At 38.0% G+C, this 15,554-nt stretch overlaps 1 protein-coding gene across 2 annotated transcripts in view; it reads right to left on the bottom strand.

Annotated features, from left to right (window-relative positions):
* PLEKHM3 (pleckstrin homology domain containing M3) overlaps positions 1–15,175 on the bottom strand; it is a 71,549-nt gene extending 56,374 nt beyond the window's left edge. The window contains exons 1-2 of one of the 2 annotated variants that reach the window (XM_032218264.1): positions 15,072–15,175; positions 3,968–4,844 (exon numbers count right to left, since the gene is read on the bottom strand). In XM_032218264.1, the coding sequence (XP_032074155.1) occupies positions 3,968–4,568 (601 nt within the window). In that variant the 5' untranslated portion in view covers positions 4,569–4,844; positions 15,072–15,175. The remainder of the gene's footprint in view (positions 1–3,967; positions 4,845–15,071) is intronic. The other variant, XM_032218257.1, reaches the window with a different exon arrangement.
* Between the last annotated feature and the right edge of the window lie 379 nt (positions 15,176–15,554).

The following is a 15,554-nucleotide window of genomic DNA, read 5'->3' as shown; positions in this document are numbered from 1 at the left end:
CCCTGAAATAAGCACTGGGCCTTATTTTTGGAGAGGTATTATTATTTTTGAGGTGCAGAAGGCAGCGAGCGTGGTCACCTCATGGTTGCTGCTGCGTTGTAATATTTTTGGGGATGGCTTATTTTGGGGGGAGGGCATATTTTAGCACATGCTCTCAAAAGCCCGAATGGGGTTATTATTCGGGGAGGTCTTGTTTTCGGGGAAACAGGGTAACAATAGCAATAGTAGTTAGACTTATTTCAGTCCTCTCTAAGTGGTTTACAGAGTCAGCATATATCGCCCCCACAGTCTGGGTCCTCATTTCACCCACCTCGGAAGGATGGAAGGCTGAGTCAACCTTTGAGCCGGTGAGATTTGAACCACTGAACTGCAGATAACAGTCAGCTGAAGTGGCCTGCAGTGCTGCACCCTAAACACTGCGCCACCTCGGCTCTTCAGCAGCGGTTTGATGGTGGAACCAACAGCCAAAAGATGGTGAGCTCCCCTTCACTGGATGTGTTCAAAGGAAACTAAAAGCCATTTGCCTGGAAAGCTTTCATTCTTGAACTGAATGGTGGGTTGGATAATAGTCAGAAGCATGAAGAGGATGGGAAGTGAAACGTCTTCCAAGAAAAACAAGGAAGTCCAGTTTCCTCTGGGAAAATGCCGGTTGCCCCATAGTTTGGGACAACCATGACCTGGATGATTGGGAATCTCCATAGACATGCAGGCTGGGGAATTCTGGGAGCTGAAATCCACACATCTTAAAGTCGCCATGGTCAAAAACATGGGCCTAAGGGGTACAATTCAGCTCTAGAATTTAATGAACCTGAAAACGATAGTTTTCAGAAATATTTTTAATGCTGTGTCTGCATTTTCAACTTGTGCTGTGTCTGCATTTCCACTGCACTGAGGTGGCGCAGTGGTTAAATGCAGCACTGCAGGCTACTTCAGCTGACTGCAGTTCTGCAGTTCAAATCTCACTGGCTCAGGGTTGACTCAGCCTTCCATCCTTCCGAGGTGGGTAAAATGAGGACCCGGATTGTTGTTGGGGGCGATATGCTGACTCTGTAAACCGCTTAGAGAGGGCTGAAAGCCCTATGAAGCGGTATATAACTGCTATTGCTATTGCTATTGCTAACTCCAACCTCGGGCACTGAATGTGACAGCTGTTCCAGTACATGGCACCATGATATGTTTATCCTCTCACACTGCACTAAAGCAAGTAATAAAAGACTGCTCTGGCAACATGTATTTTATCCTCCCTGAAAAAGAAAAACCCCAAAAGAAAGATTTCATTTAATTTGTAGGCGACAAAAGAAATTCAATTTAAACTTGAAGGAAAGAGGTGTCGATGAGACAAAAGAATTGTGTAAGAAACCAATTTTATTTGCTTTCCATCTCTTACTCTCGGATTTATTAGAGTTTCTAACTCAAAACCCATTAATTTTTTTGAGCCTCTTCCACCCCCTCCCCTTCCCCCACCCCTTTGTAGTTGAGATAATGGGGACAGACATTCAATTGCCATCTTCCTTTTCTGTTAATCCAATAAGAGAAACAGCATGGCTATTGCGGATCCAAATACAACTCCATTCAGTTGTTCTCATTTCTATCCAAGACAGATGATGCTTCAGGTTCTCCTGGTTTTCATGCCACATCCATCCATGTGTTCCCCTCCTTGCTTGCCTTAAACTGTCTCAGAGATTTGCTCTTCTTTTGTTAAGCAAGACAAAAGCTCTCTCTCTCTCTCCTCCCATTGCCCCCCACCCCCAATCTTCTATAGCCAGCCATTCTTTCTCTCTGCTAACTGTCCTTCAAGCTTCTGTGAACTAGCTTCCCACTTCAACAGGAATAATAGTGAGGAATGACTTGATTAACATGCATATCCAGCACGCTCTTTGGAGCAGCACAAGCTGGCCGGATCACATCTCTCTGACCATTGCCTTCCATCAATTGTTCCTCTCCCACCTCACCTGCCTTACGCACCAAAGCTACATGATACCTGTCCCCCCCAGAGTACTTTCTCTCCAGCTTCTAAAAGGGAAGGAAAATTTCTCTTTACTTTCACCAAACAAGGAAATTCAATTGAGGCAGAGCAAATCAGAGCCCATCAAAGTAAATAGGAGATAATCACATTAAATTGCCCACATCTGGGCTATTTTTTTTTTTTGAACTGTAATTCTACAGAAATAAATCCCAAAGAAGGAAACATCAGAGAAAAGAGCAGGGTAAGAATTTTCTCTCTACAGATTCTATCCCTTTTCTTTATTATGTCTCATTACAATTTTTATAATGTATGTTATATATCGGAAATGGACACTGAGAGTAGCTAACATCTCTCTCTCTCTCTCTCTCTCTCTCTCTCTCTCTCTCTTTGTTTTCTAACAACATCTCCAGGTAATAGAAGCACAGATCACACTGTAAAAACCTTGGGTTCCATTTCTCATGGTCCACACTCCTTGGGTAGTGTTATTGTCTGCATATGATAGAGGAATTACTTTATTAAATCACCCCAAAGGTCCATCTAATTTTAGCAATCTATTTACAGCTATTACTAGTTAGCTGTTCAAGAATGAAGAAGCAAGAAAGCAATACTTCCTCATTCTTTACCCATTTGAGCATCACATATTTAGAGGTACAATGTATCTAAACATGGAGGTTTTACTTAGGTGTTAGGACCAAATGGCATTAATGAATTTAATTTAATAAAAGGCATTTATTCCTCCAGAATCCTCAACCATACCCGTTAGTGGCTAAAGATATTGGCTATTGTGGGTGTTAAGACAAATAAACAGTTGGGAAGACCTTTAAATAAACCCCACTCACAAACAGTAATTTTAAAGGAAATTTTTTTGTCATATCATTATAGAGAAATTAGGACTTCGGCATTATTATTATTAGCATTAAATATCACATCTACTGTAGAATGAGCAGGCATTGGCAACATTTTTTTCTTAATGCATTAGTGAACCATTATACTTATCAACTATCATTTATATTTATACTATAAGGTTTCGGAGTTTTCCTTTCTCTCTTTCAGTATATCCTTCAACATGTATTCGTATCGCTTGCTTCTTTTATTTAAAGAATATACAGTGGAATTAAAAACTGAATCCAGAACCCTAACCCTAACCCTAAACCTAACCCTAACCTAACCGTAACCCTAACCGTAACCCTAACCGTAACCGTAATCCTAACCCTAACCTAACCCTAACCCTTCTTGGCTCACTGCTCCCTCAGTTTAATACTGCTGAGTTTTTACTACCAGGAATTTGCTACAATAGCAAGAATTTCCAAACAGCTACAAGACAGAAAGTTTGGAAGCAAGCATAAAGCAAACATCTTCTCGGAATGTTAACTATTTGGCCACTTGAAAGAAATTAAGAATGAAAATAACGAGAAACAAAAACAATCCAGCAATTTCCTTTTTTGCTCTTAGATACTTTGCAGAGCGAGATGGAAAGCATATAAATGTAATAAAAACACTCAATGAAAAATAATTTTCATGTGTCACAAAGTATATACATGAACTAGGATACCCTACAGAAGTGGTGTCTGCATTTTTATTGGATTGAGTATGAAAGCTTTGCACAATTATACATTTATACTATAAGATTTTGACAAGGAGTTTTCCTTTCTCTCTTTCAGTATATCCTTGTATTCGTATCGCTTGCTTCTTTCATTTAAAGAATATACAGTGGAATTAAAAACTGGATCCAGAAATCAGTGCTGTAGTGTCAATCAGGCGTATCCAACCTTGGCCACTGGAAGACTTCAACTCCCTGAATCAGGACTTGTGGACTTCATGTTCCTGATTTTCCCAGTCAGCCATGCTTCTGGAATTCCCCATGCTGGCTGGAAAATTCTGGGAAGTCCACAAGTCTTAAAAGTTGCCAAGGTTGGAAACCCCCGTCCTAAACAGTTCGTTCTTCTTTCAAAAAGAAATGGTTACGAACAAGGAGAGTTGGAGCAAAATATTAGCACTTACCAGTGTTCCCTTGAATATCTTTCCCCTTTTTGAATCCAGTTGGTGTAAATGAATGTTTAGAGCACTGGCTGGCCTGATTAGACAGCTGTTGTGGAGAGGCATTACTGAAGATGACACTCCAATTTATGTGACTAATATCAGAATGTGAGCGGTTATGGCCTGGCTTGAAAGAGGAAGTTTCCTCATTTTGGACTATAACATCATTCACAGAACGCGGACGATCCTTCCTCCTCTGGCAGATGTTAAAGATATTAAAAGTCGAAGCATCTCCCTGTTCGACCCAGGAAAGATTATCTGGAACCGTTCTTCTTTGCACTCTAAACTGCTCTTTGGCAGGAAATGCAGTCTCTACTTTGGTTTCTGGAACTCCATTTTTGCAGTGTGCCCAAACGACGTTATTCTTCCCTAAAGAAGCAATGTTTCTTAAATCTTCACAGGCTGTGATTTTATTAAATGCGTCACATCCAACCAGTTCCGGAATCTCCTGAACACCATAAACCTCCAGTGGCTGCACATTTTCCAGCTTAGCATCAAAGGAACTGAAGAAGTCTTCAGTCACCTCCAAGGCTGGACTAATATCATCAACTTCTAAGGCCTCCATTTTATTTGCAGTCAAGAGACCTATATCTTTGGGGGTACCGTATTTTAATAAGACAACAGGCAAAGACGTAGCTCTAGGAAGATTCTTGTAGGTATTTCTCTTAACCTGGTGACAGAATTAATATATTTTTCATTGCCATGGGCCTTTGACTTCAGGAGCTTGAAACCACTTTCATTTGTAAAAGCTGTCATGTATAATAATTGTCGTCAGCTTTATCTTCCTGATTGAAGAGGTATTGGCGGTTCAGCAAGAATTCTGTATAGAAACTGGATTTTCCTGTAAAACATGATAAAATACTCTTAAGTAACCTTAGTTCAATAGATTCATATGCCCTACCAGAAAGCACCTATAAACAGTGGAATGTTAAGAAGCTTTCAGATTCGGGTTAATGTCAAGATTCCAAGTTAACATCCCCAACCAACAAAGACTCCAAGTCTTGAGTTTCCCGAAAGTTCCATTTTATTTGAGATGACATATTGGCACATCTGGGAAAACCCGAATCTGAAAGCTTCCAGATTTTCCCACCCAAGTGAAAGTTCAAGTCCCTTCTCTTCAGCTTGTGGGGATCAAAAAGTGTGTCTTATGGAGCAAAAAATATTGTTATCATGGGGCCAGGCTAATCAAGGGGTTCAGTTTTGGAAGGTGGGGTAAAGCTAGGAAGAGTTCATTGACAGAGATCAAAGGCCAGCAATGGCCTTTGCACGTTCCTTACATCTGCCTGAAAATGTCAGAATTATTTGTGCAGTTACTAGAAGATAAATTATGCAGGAATGCACCAGATTATAAAACATAACAACAACCTGTGGGCATAGCAGTTGAAGGAATGGTAGTGCCTATTCAGTCACTTATGCATAATAACATAATAACTTATAACGAATTCACTAAGCGGAAAAGTTAAGTTAAAACATTCTATATAAAGAAGGGGAATTGATTTGCTCCGGCCCTATGGAACGATCTCCCCGTAGAGATCCGGACCCTTACTACCCTTCCGGCCTTCCGCAAAGCGACCAAGACCTGGCTGTTCCGGCAGGCCTGGGGCTGTTGAGTCATCCAGCCCCATCCTAAGTTATGAATGTTGTGGAATTTTTAATTGTTTTTTTGTTTGTTTGTTTGTTTTTGCAATGACCTGTCGTCTTTTATTTTCTCAGATGCATACATGAGACTCCCAAGAGCCATAGGGCAGTGTTTCCCAAAGTGTGGTACGCGTACCCCCAGGGGTACAGGAAGAGTTTGGTGGGGGTACGGACGGATTCTTGAGAAATAAACATAAGGAGCGTACTTTAACATCATTCTGGTTACAAATGCAACATGTGTATCCGGTTTTAACAGAAAAAGTCCTGAAATACATCTTGCCTTTTCCAACTTCATATTTTTTTTTTAATCAATTTCATATATACATTCACAATTATATGATCTCATAACTGTTATTAATAATATGTATTTATAACAATTTTTCCTACTGTTGACAATATACTTGAAGATTGCTTTTTTAACATCCCATAGATCCATCTTATCTTACAACGGTCCTACTTCTTCTTCCCTCCCTCCCTCTTTCCTTCCCTCGTTTCTTCTCTCCTACTCCCTTTCCTTCCCTCCCTCCTTCCCCTTCCCTCCTTCTCTCCTTCCTTCCTTCCCTCCTTTCTTTTCTCCTTCTCTCCTTCCTTTCCCCCTTCCTTTCCTCCTTCCTTCCCCCCTTTTTTATTTTTATATCCCTTCTCCTTTCCCTTTTTATTTGTAAGCCGCCCTGAGTCTTCTGAGAGTGGGCGGCATACAAGCTAAATAAATAAATAAATAAATAAATAAATAAATAAATAAATAAATAAATAAATAAATAAATAAATAAGACAATGTTTCCACCCTTGTCTTTTTGGTGCCTAAGATGCATACTTCAGGGATCTTAAAGAATGCCTAGGCCTCTCCTATCCGAAAACAGAAAAATATTTTTCCCCTGTTTGTTTTAATTTTTAATTTTTTCCCTCTTAAGTTTATTATTTCCCAAACAATTACCACGCTATATATTCCTTTTGCTAGTCCTTTACTATGATAGTTATTTATGAACATTCAGATTGCTCCCTATTGATTTCTATGAGTTTTATTTGTATAGTAGCATTATCCATTGTGTGCCTAGTGTACAGTCATCATTTCTGCTATTCAATGTCTTCTTCGGAAACAACTGAGATTTTGAAATAAAGCATAAGTCTACCATATTTCTTTCTTTTTCGTTGTCTTATAGCAGTTAGACTTATATACCGCTTCATAGGGCTTTCAGCCCTCTCTAAGCGGTTTACAGAGTCAGCATATCGCCCCCAACAATCTGGGTCCTCATTTTACCCTCCTTGGAAGGATGGAAGGCTGAGTCAACCTTGAGCCGGTGAGATTTGAACCGCTGAACTGCAGATAACAGTCAGCTGAAGTGGCCTGCAGTACTGTGCCCTAACCACTGCACCACCTCGGCTCTTGGTTGGATGCAGATCAGCTGACTAGTATCCTTACAGTACTTTCTCATACATATCACAGAATAAGGTCCATTAAACCCCTTCAACTTGGATTGGACTAGCCTTATATTAGAATTGGACACTAGAAGTTGGAAATAAAAGGGAAAAGATATATGGACTTTTAAGTTTTCACTGGGATTTACAGTGATAAAAAAGGTAGAAAAGGGGGAATGTACCCCCCCAAAAAAAACACAACAACAAAACAGCAAGGAAGGGAAGAGACTAGGGAAATCCCTGGAGAAAATTACTAGAATAAGAAAATTAATAGTGAGAAAAAGGATTTTGAAGAAAAGATGCAATAATCATAAAAACAAGAAAAAGAAGAAGATAGGAGAAGGGGGGAAAAGAAGAAAATTAAGAAGAAGTGGGAATTTTGAGAGCCCAAGAGAAAATGGTTAGAGGAGGAGGAAGAGAAAGGATATAGAGAGATAGATAGATAGATAGATAGATAGATAGATAGATAGATAGATAGATAGATAGATAGATAGAGATAGATAGATATCAGTAGATTAAAGGAAATAGAAATAAGATTGTTAATGTTATGTAGTTAATTAAGATATAAGGATATTATAGTAACATTGTTAATTGTAAATAATTAATTAAATTGACAGCTCTCTATGTTAAAACTGAACAAGGATATATGTTGCTTATAGTAAAATAGACCAACAGATGAAATATGAAATGATAATTTGGTTTAACTTTGAAGGGGCAATTAGTGATATGGTTTATGTATTGAGGAAAATAAGTATAAGATGAAAAATATGGAAAGAGAATAATATGGCTGAAATTGGAAACAGAACTATGAGGTAAAATGGATTATATATATGAGAGGATGTAAAACAAAAGACCTGGGAACACTTTGTTTATAAAATATGTCAAAATTTGTAATAAAAAATAAAAACAAAAATTCTAAAAAAAAAGATCCAAACAAAAAGAATTGATGTGTTATGTCTTTCATCATTTTCTACAGTGAATTTATCTCACAAATAAATAATAATGCAATAGCATTTAAGCATTTCTTGGCAAACTGTTCTCAATATCAATGTATCCATACATCTCATCTTCCTATGATCAACAGTATCCTCATTTAAGATATATCCTCATATAAGAGCCGAGGTGGCGCAGTGGTTAGGGTGCAATACTGCAGGCCACTTCAGCTGACTGTGATCTGCAGTTCAGTGGTTCAAATCTCACCGGCTCAAGGTTGACTCAGCCTTCCAATCCTTCCGAGGTGGGTGAAATGAGGACCCGGATTGTGGGGGCAAGTTGCTGACTCAATTTGCTAAAAAATTTGTAAACCGCTTAGAGAGGGCTGAAAGCCCTATGAAGCGGTATATAAGTCTAATAAATAAATAAATAAATAAATAAATAAATAAATAAATTTAGCAAAGCAACACATTTACATCTCTTATTGGCAGAACTCCATGTGATTAACAACCTTCACAACTTCCTGTTTCCCCCCCGCCCCACTAATGTCCATTATGCAACTAATCCAATTACATAGAATTATATAAAGAAGTAGAAATTTAACATACAGGTGGGTATGCCAAGCAAGATATCAACTCACTAAGGAAATTATTCTGCTGTAGTGATCTTTTTAGAACAATCTAGTTTATCAAATAGATTGATTCGGACAACTTAATAAAAACAAGGAAACTGACTAAACACGAAAAACAGCCAGCCACAATTTGTGTATTTCTCCAATATCTAATTTTTTTGGCTAAACAAAGGAAACTGTTCAGGATCAAGGCTAGGCAATCACATTGCTATTGATGTTGTACAATATTCCCAATCTGCTGCAATGCAATGAACAAATAAAAAGTACGAATCCACCATGTTCAATTTCTGAAATGCCCCATGCAATGTTTATGAATTGAGGCTGAGCAATTAGTACTATCTTCCTTGGGGTTCCTCCATTTGGCCTTTGATGTTCATTGTTTTTTCCTGCTGAATTCCTGGCTGCGCCATTAATACTCTATATGAAATAAGGTTCCCATGATGTCCATTGGCTTCCATTTCAATGTCCATTATGGGCAAAACCGCCTGTATCTGCTGCATTCAATAGAACGTTGGTTTCTATGAATAGATTCCTGGGAATCTGCATGCTTGCCCTATGACAACATTAGATGTTTAGTGCGTCATTAGGGATTATATTTAATATAATTTGAAAGAAAGTACTGTAAAATATAACAAAATCAAACAAATGAAAATTATTGTAAAGGTAACATTTCTTGTGGGATCCTGCACTTGTCTTGTATGGAAATTTATGATATTAAAAATATGATATTTCTAATCAATGGGAAGATGTCCCACAAAACAAGGCCTACTAAGCGACCAATGAAACATCTATGCTAAGAACCCGTGGGAAGTTATCACCCAGCCCTCTCCCAGAAAAATGAAATATCCTAGGAAATATTGAAAAGGCAGAATATTTCTCTGGATGTGAAAAGAAAGAAACATGTTTTAAAAGACAGAATAGTTGCCTGTAGCTTCCTGCCCATCCCCACTTTGTCAATGGGCCATTAAGAAGGCCAAGCTAGTCCCTTTTACATAATAAAGACTTCTCCACTGCAGCCCCAGGGGGGATGGGAGTAAAGGCATGATAATATTGGCCCTTTACTCAACTGACCACATGGCATCTGAGAACTCAACTAAACCTGGATTCAAAACACAGCCCAGAGAGTTGCCCCTGCATGGCCCCATGGGAGTCTTGACAACCAATCAGAGTACATTTTTTACACAGGAACAGGAAACAGAGAGGTGGGACTGAAGAGGTTATAAAAAGCCTAGCAAGCCCCTCCCTCAGCCCTTTTCTCTTCTTCTCCACCAACATTGAAGCATGCGATCACCTTTTCTGTTCAGGGCTCAAGCCATGTGGCCCTGTCCAACAATAAACCATCTTTCCAAGCAGCCTCCATGTCTCCAGTGTCTTTTCCCCCACTTGGAGCTGAACCCAGAAGGACATTTCTTTCATCAAACCAGTTAATTTATGGAAGTTTGACCATTAATCAGGTGAGAGCTGGTTTGATGGGAGAGTTAAGTAAAAAGGTACAATAGCTCAAGTGAGTTATTAGGGACAAATCTACAAAAGAAAACTTCTCTTCTATGACCCTGTAACGCCTTAATTCAGGGTAGAGTCTGGGCGACAATGGAGCACAGCATTTACTGGCAGCTACAGGAAATATAGAAAAAGCATAAAAACCGAAAGAGGCAATCCCAAAGGGAATTTTCGTGTATTTTAATTATGTGTACTGTTGTTTATTATGTTCCCTTTCCCCTTTGAGTTGTTCGCCGCCCTGAGTCCCTCCTGGAGAAGGGTGGCATACAAATAAACCAATAATAATAATAATAAAAAAAGAGCTGGACTCAATGATGGCATCAGGAGGCCAATAAGAAGCACAAGTAGTTTGGGAGCAAAGGGCTTCATGGCTGCAGCCAAGTCAAGAAGCTTCTTGATGGATTTGCACTCTTGCTCCTCTGAGGAACTGAACTTATTTCGCCAAGAGGTCTGCATGAATCACTCATATTGTGATTAAGTTGGAAGGAAATAATTTGGCTTTTGAAGAGGAATTTAGTAAACAATTCCATAGATAAGAGCATGAAGACGATTTTGACACATGCTCTAACCAGGAGTTTATCTTGTTGCACAGGGACAGACAAGGCCACCCTGCATTCATTGACAGACAAATGCATTTTAGTTTTCATGTACCATCGAGATAACTGTGACATAACTTGTGATCGCACACACAGGGAGATTGCCTCTTTTGAGCTGCTCCCTTTGTGCTACAGGGGAATTTTTTAAAAATCTTTTTTAGACTGTGAAAAAGAAATAGGTTTCTTTTATTTCTCCAACAGCTTTAGAAATAACTAATTACAATCTTCAGGGATCTTTAGGAAGAGGAACTAGAGGAACCGAGACAGAGAGACATTTGTTTAGATCTGAAATGATTAAAACAAAAATTAACTAGACCGTTTTTTTTTAAATTCTGTGTTTAAAATCTAATCTTTTGTCTGTAGCATTCTCGTTCCCCATGTAGGTTCAACAATGCTGTGTTTTATGGAAATCTGATCTTTAGAGCAGAGTTTCCTCTAAATTAAGAGTAGATCATCTTTTGGTTTACCCAGAGCCTTATGCGTCTTTAAATCTGATCAAATCCATCTTTTTACTTCCTTTGCTTATTCAATGTTTGATTGTGATTATCTAAAATCAAAAACATATTCATATTCTTTATTCCTTTTTTTAAAAAAATAATTAGCTATTTTTTGTGAGATTGCCCATTTTCCAAAATTGAGATTGAAATTGAGATTGAGATTTAGTTTATTTGTATGCCGCCCTTCTCCGGGAGGGACTCAGGGCGGCGAACAACTCAGAAAGGGGAAAAGGGGACACAAACACAATACACGTAATTAATACACAAGAGTCATACAGCCATACAGTCGAGAGGGGAGGGGAACTCATCAACCCCAGGCCTGCCGGCACAGCCAGGTTTTGACGGCTTTCAGCCAGCTAGAATTAATTATATCTAAAACAGAGGCATTATCTTTATCATCCCAAAATGAAGTAGATAGGAGTAGATGGGAAGAAGGGCTGCCCTTCAGTGTTACTATGTCAGCAGGCAATATAGAATTCAATTATTCTCTCTTTTTTAAAAAAAAATGCCAGAAAGTAACACAGGTTAGGAGCAGACAAGGTATTCCCTAGAAAACAGAGAGTGGCAGTGGGAACAATCACACAGAAGATGGAATTAAGCTTTATAGATGGCAAAGGGCTTCTGTTAGAAAAGGTTTGAGATCACCAAATATTCACTGTACAGGCTTAGCCCTATTTTTGCACACATTTCCAAACAGCTCATGGTTTCTACAGTGTTCATACCTTAAACTAAGAGTACATTCACAAATATTTAATATCTCAAATACAACATGTACAGTACTCTCCTAAACGTTCGAAGTAGCTTGCAGAAATACAAGCGAATTAAAAATGAGAAATATATCAAAACCAATCTAAAAAAAAACATTAGCACAATACTCTTATAGCTGTGCACGTTTTTCTCTCATGAGGAAAATCTGAAGCATTGCATCCACTCAGCAGAAATAAAAGCAAGTCATATAATAACGGGAACAGATGCTCCCTGGGATGAAGTCATTAAGCCAGAGCAAGAATGAGGCAGTTGTGAGCTATATCTCAGCTGATTCCAGTAATTGAAACAGGAAGAAAGAACAATAGCTATAAAGTGAAAGATACATACGGCAAACAGACCAGGTAATTACAAAAGTTGTTGAAACACTTCTTTTGGGATGATAAAGATATGCCTCTGTTTTAGAGATAATTAATTCTAGCTGGCTGATTTCACATTATGTTAAGGTAGTTATTATTTAATCTAGTTTTATTGAATACATTACAATAACTGTTTACAAATCATACCAAGTTACAAACAGCATAAAGCACAATGTTGGAGTTCATACAACTTACTATCCCAAAACTTAACAAATTACCCTATGGCTTAACAATATGTGTGAATTCTGCCATTGTGTTTCATGTTGTTTAATCCTGATCTCCAGGTAATTCATAGTAATATAGATTCAACTACCAGTAATAATTATTTCAGATTTTACATTCGTGTACACAGGTATATAGAAAGATAATTTCCTCCTGCCAATTACCTCCCTACGACCTATCAGATCCCACAGACTAGGCCTCCTCCGAATTCCATCTGCCAGCCAGTGTCGACTGACAACTCCCCGGGGGAGGGCCTTCTCTGTGGCTGCTCCGGCCCTCTGGAACGATCTCCCCGTTGAGATCCAGACCCTCACCACCCTTCCGGCTTTCCGCAAAGCCACTAAGACCTGGTTGTTCCGGCAGGCCTGGGGCTGATGAATTTCCAGCCCCACTTGAATGCTGCGACTGTTGTTGTATTTTAATCTGTTTGTCTTTATTGTCCTATTTGTATCCCCTTCCCCCCTTGGTTGTTAGCCGCCCTGAGTCTCTCGGGAATAGGGCGGCATACAAATTGAATAAACTACAACTAACTACAAATCAATTTTAAAACTAGAAAGGCAAAACTATAATAATTTGTTTTTGATAGTGGTCTGCATGCAGACCAGGAGACATAGTCAGGATATTTGTTTTCACTCTTATTTACCTGGAATATTACCCTCCCTATTGTATGATCTTGAATACCGTACAATATTTCCTTGTAAACATATAATAGTTACCAGTTATAAAAATACTATACAATTCTGCTACCTTATTCATCATTTAAATTTCTCTGTCCCAGCCCGAAGGAGGAGTTTATTCCCATGGTTACTTTAAACTGTACTGCTAAATGTGGAACTGATCCTTAAATTAGAAAGATCTGGGTTCAAATTCCAGCATTCTAACCAAGATCCTATTGGATGCCTCTGACCTAATCAGTATCTCCAGGGTTAGTCTACTTTACAAGGAATGGAGGCATATAGTGAAATCTGGTCCATACCTTGGGCTACTTGGGAGTAAACTATTGGCTGCAAATTGTGAAAGAAAACATAAAAGCAACAAAAGCAGCTAATATACAAGGAAGTTAATGTGGGAGTTTGTGCAAATTATTAACTGCAGGTATTTCAACATAAGTCCTGAGTCCTTGGGAGAAGGGCGGCATGTAAATCTAATAAACCTAATAATAAACCATAATAGCTTTGTGCTTCTTGCCTTGATTCTTTTGTTGAACTGCCCTGGGTGAAACCGCACCTTTAGCAAGCTGAGTTATTCTTGTCCTAGTTACAGTAGCAGGAAAAAACATAAACTATAGTCAAATAAAAGTGGAGGCATGATGATGTTAACATAATAAATATTTGAGTTAAGATATTTGAATTAATATGAATTATATTTGATGACGGTGGAAGAGATGCACAAAAGCCTTTTGTAACCAGCTGATACACTTTCTACAGTATGTAAAGAAGGAGAAGTTGTATGTTTGTTTTGAAAATAAATAATAAAAAAATTTTTTTTACAAAAACAAAAACCCAAAACATAAACACACACACACACACACACGTAGAGTCCATGAAGGCAAAGAACCTGCTTGCTATTATAGAGTCCTGTGTGATTTAAAAACAATGAGGGCATGCCTAGAGATTTTTTTTTTTAAAGGAATCCAGGACAAGGGACATTTACTGGGGAAACCTATATAATAATGTTGATAATGAGACTTTGGGTCCTTCGGAAACACCCAAAAGGCTCTTATGCTATGTTATGTTTTAATATTATTATTAATATAATATATAATATAATATTATAATATAATAATAAACATAATAATGTTGTTATGTTTTAATAATAATATTAATAATAATAATAATATAAACATTATGTTATGTTATGTTTTAATGTTATTATTATTATATTATAATAATATTATAATAATATAATATAATAATAAACATAATAATGTTATGTTATGTTTTAATAATAATATTATAATAATATAATATAATAATAAACATAATATGTTGTTTTAATGTTATTATTATTATATAATATAATAGTAATATTATAATAATATAATATAATAATAAACATAATAATGTTGTGTTATGTTTTAATAATAATATTATAATAATATAATATAATATAATAATATAATATAATAATAAACATAATAATGTTATGTTTTAATAATAATATTAATAATAATAATAATAATAATAATATAAACATTATGTTATGTTTTAATGTTGTTATTATTATTATATAATAATATTATAATAATATAATATAATAATAAACATAATATGTTGTTTTAATGTTATTATTATTATAATATAATAGTAATATTATAATAATATAATATAATAATAAACATGTTATGTTATGTTTTAATAATAATATTATAATAATATAACATAATATAATAATAAACATAATAATGTTGTGTTATGTTTTAATAATAATAATAAACGCTCCCATTCCCAGACATGCATCTATTCTGCAGAGCAGATGCCCTCAGGGGCCTATGAAGAGAGGCACCTTTACCTGGCTCCCAAAAGCTCCGCGCTGCGAAGCCCGGCGCTTCTCCTCCTCCTCCTCCTCCTCCCGCGGCCTCCTCATCCCCCGCCTGGTGGGCTCGATGACAGCGGAGAGGCGCCGGCGTGTTGTTATTCGGCGCTCCTTCCTTCCGCTCCCCTCCCTGTGCTCCCCTCAAAGGGCTCCCCCGCGACAACCAGGGAAACGGGAGCCAGGGAGAAGAAGGTTCCGGAGGCGCCCGCCCGCTCCCTTTCCCCGTGGAAGGCAGGCGAGCGAGCGAGCGTGCGGGAACCGCCTTCCACGCGGGACCCCGTGTGTGATATCGATGGTGTCTCGTCAGCTTGACGACGGTCGTCAGAGCGAGCACCGCACACCTGCTTCTCGTATTTGCAGACCTGGGGGGACTCCTGCGCTTTGACTCCGCCTGCAATCCAAAGGAGGGCTGCGGGAGCCCGAGAGAGAGAGAGCAGAGTCCCAGCTGTTCGACGGGAA

This window comes from Thamnophis elegans, chromosome 1, assembly GCF_009769535.1.
Source record: "Thamnophis elegans isolate rThaEle1 chromosome 1, rThaEle1.pri, whole genome shotgun sequence".
Lineage (NCBI taxonomy): Eukaryota > Metazoa > Chordata > Lepidosauria > Squamata > Colubridae > Thamnophis > Thamnophis elegans.
Note: the sequence above shows the minus strand (reverse complement) of the source record. Positions and strands in the feature narration are given on the sequence as shown.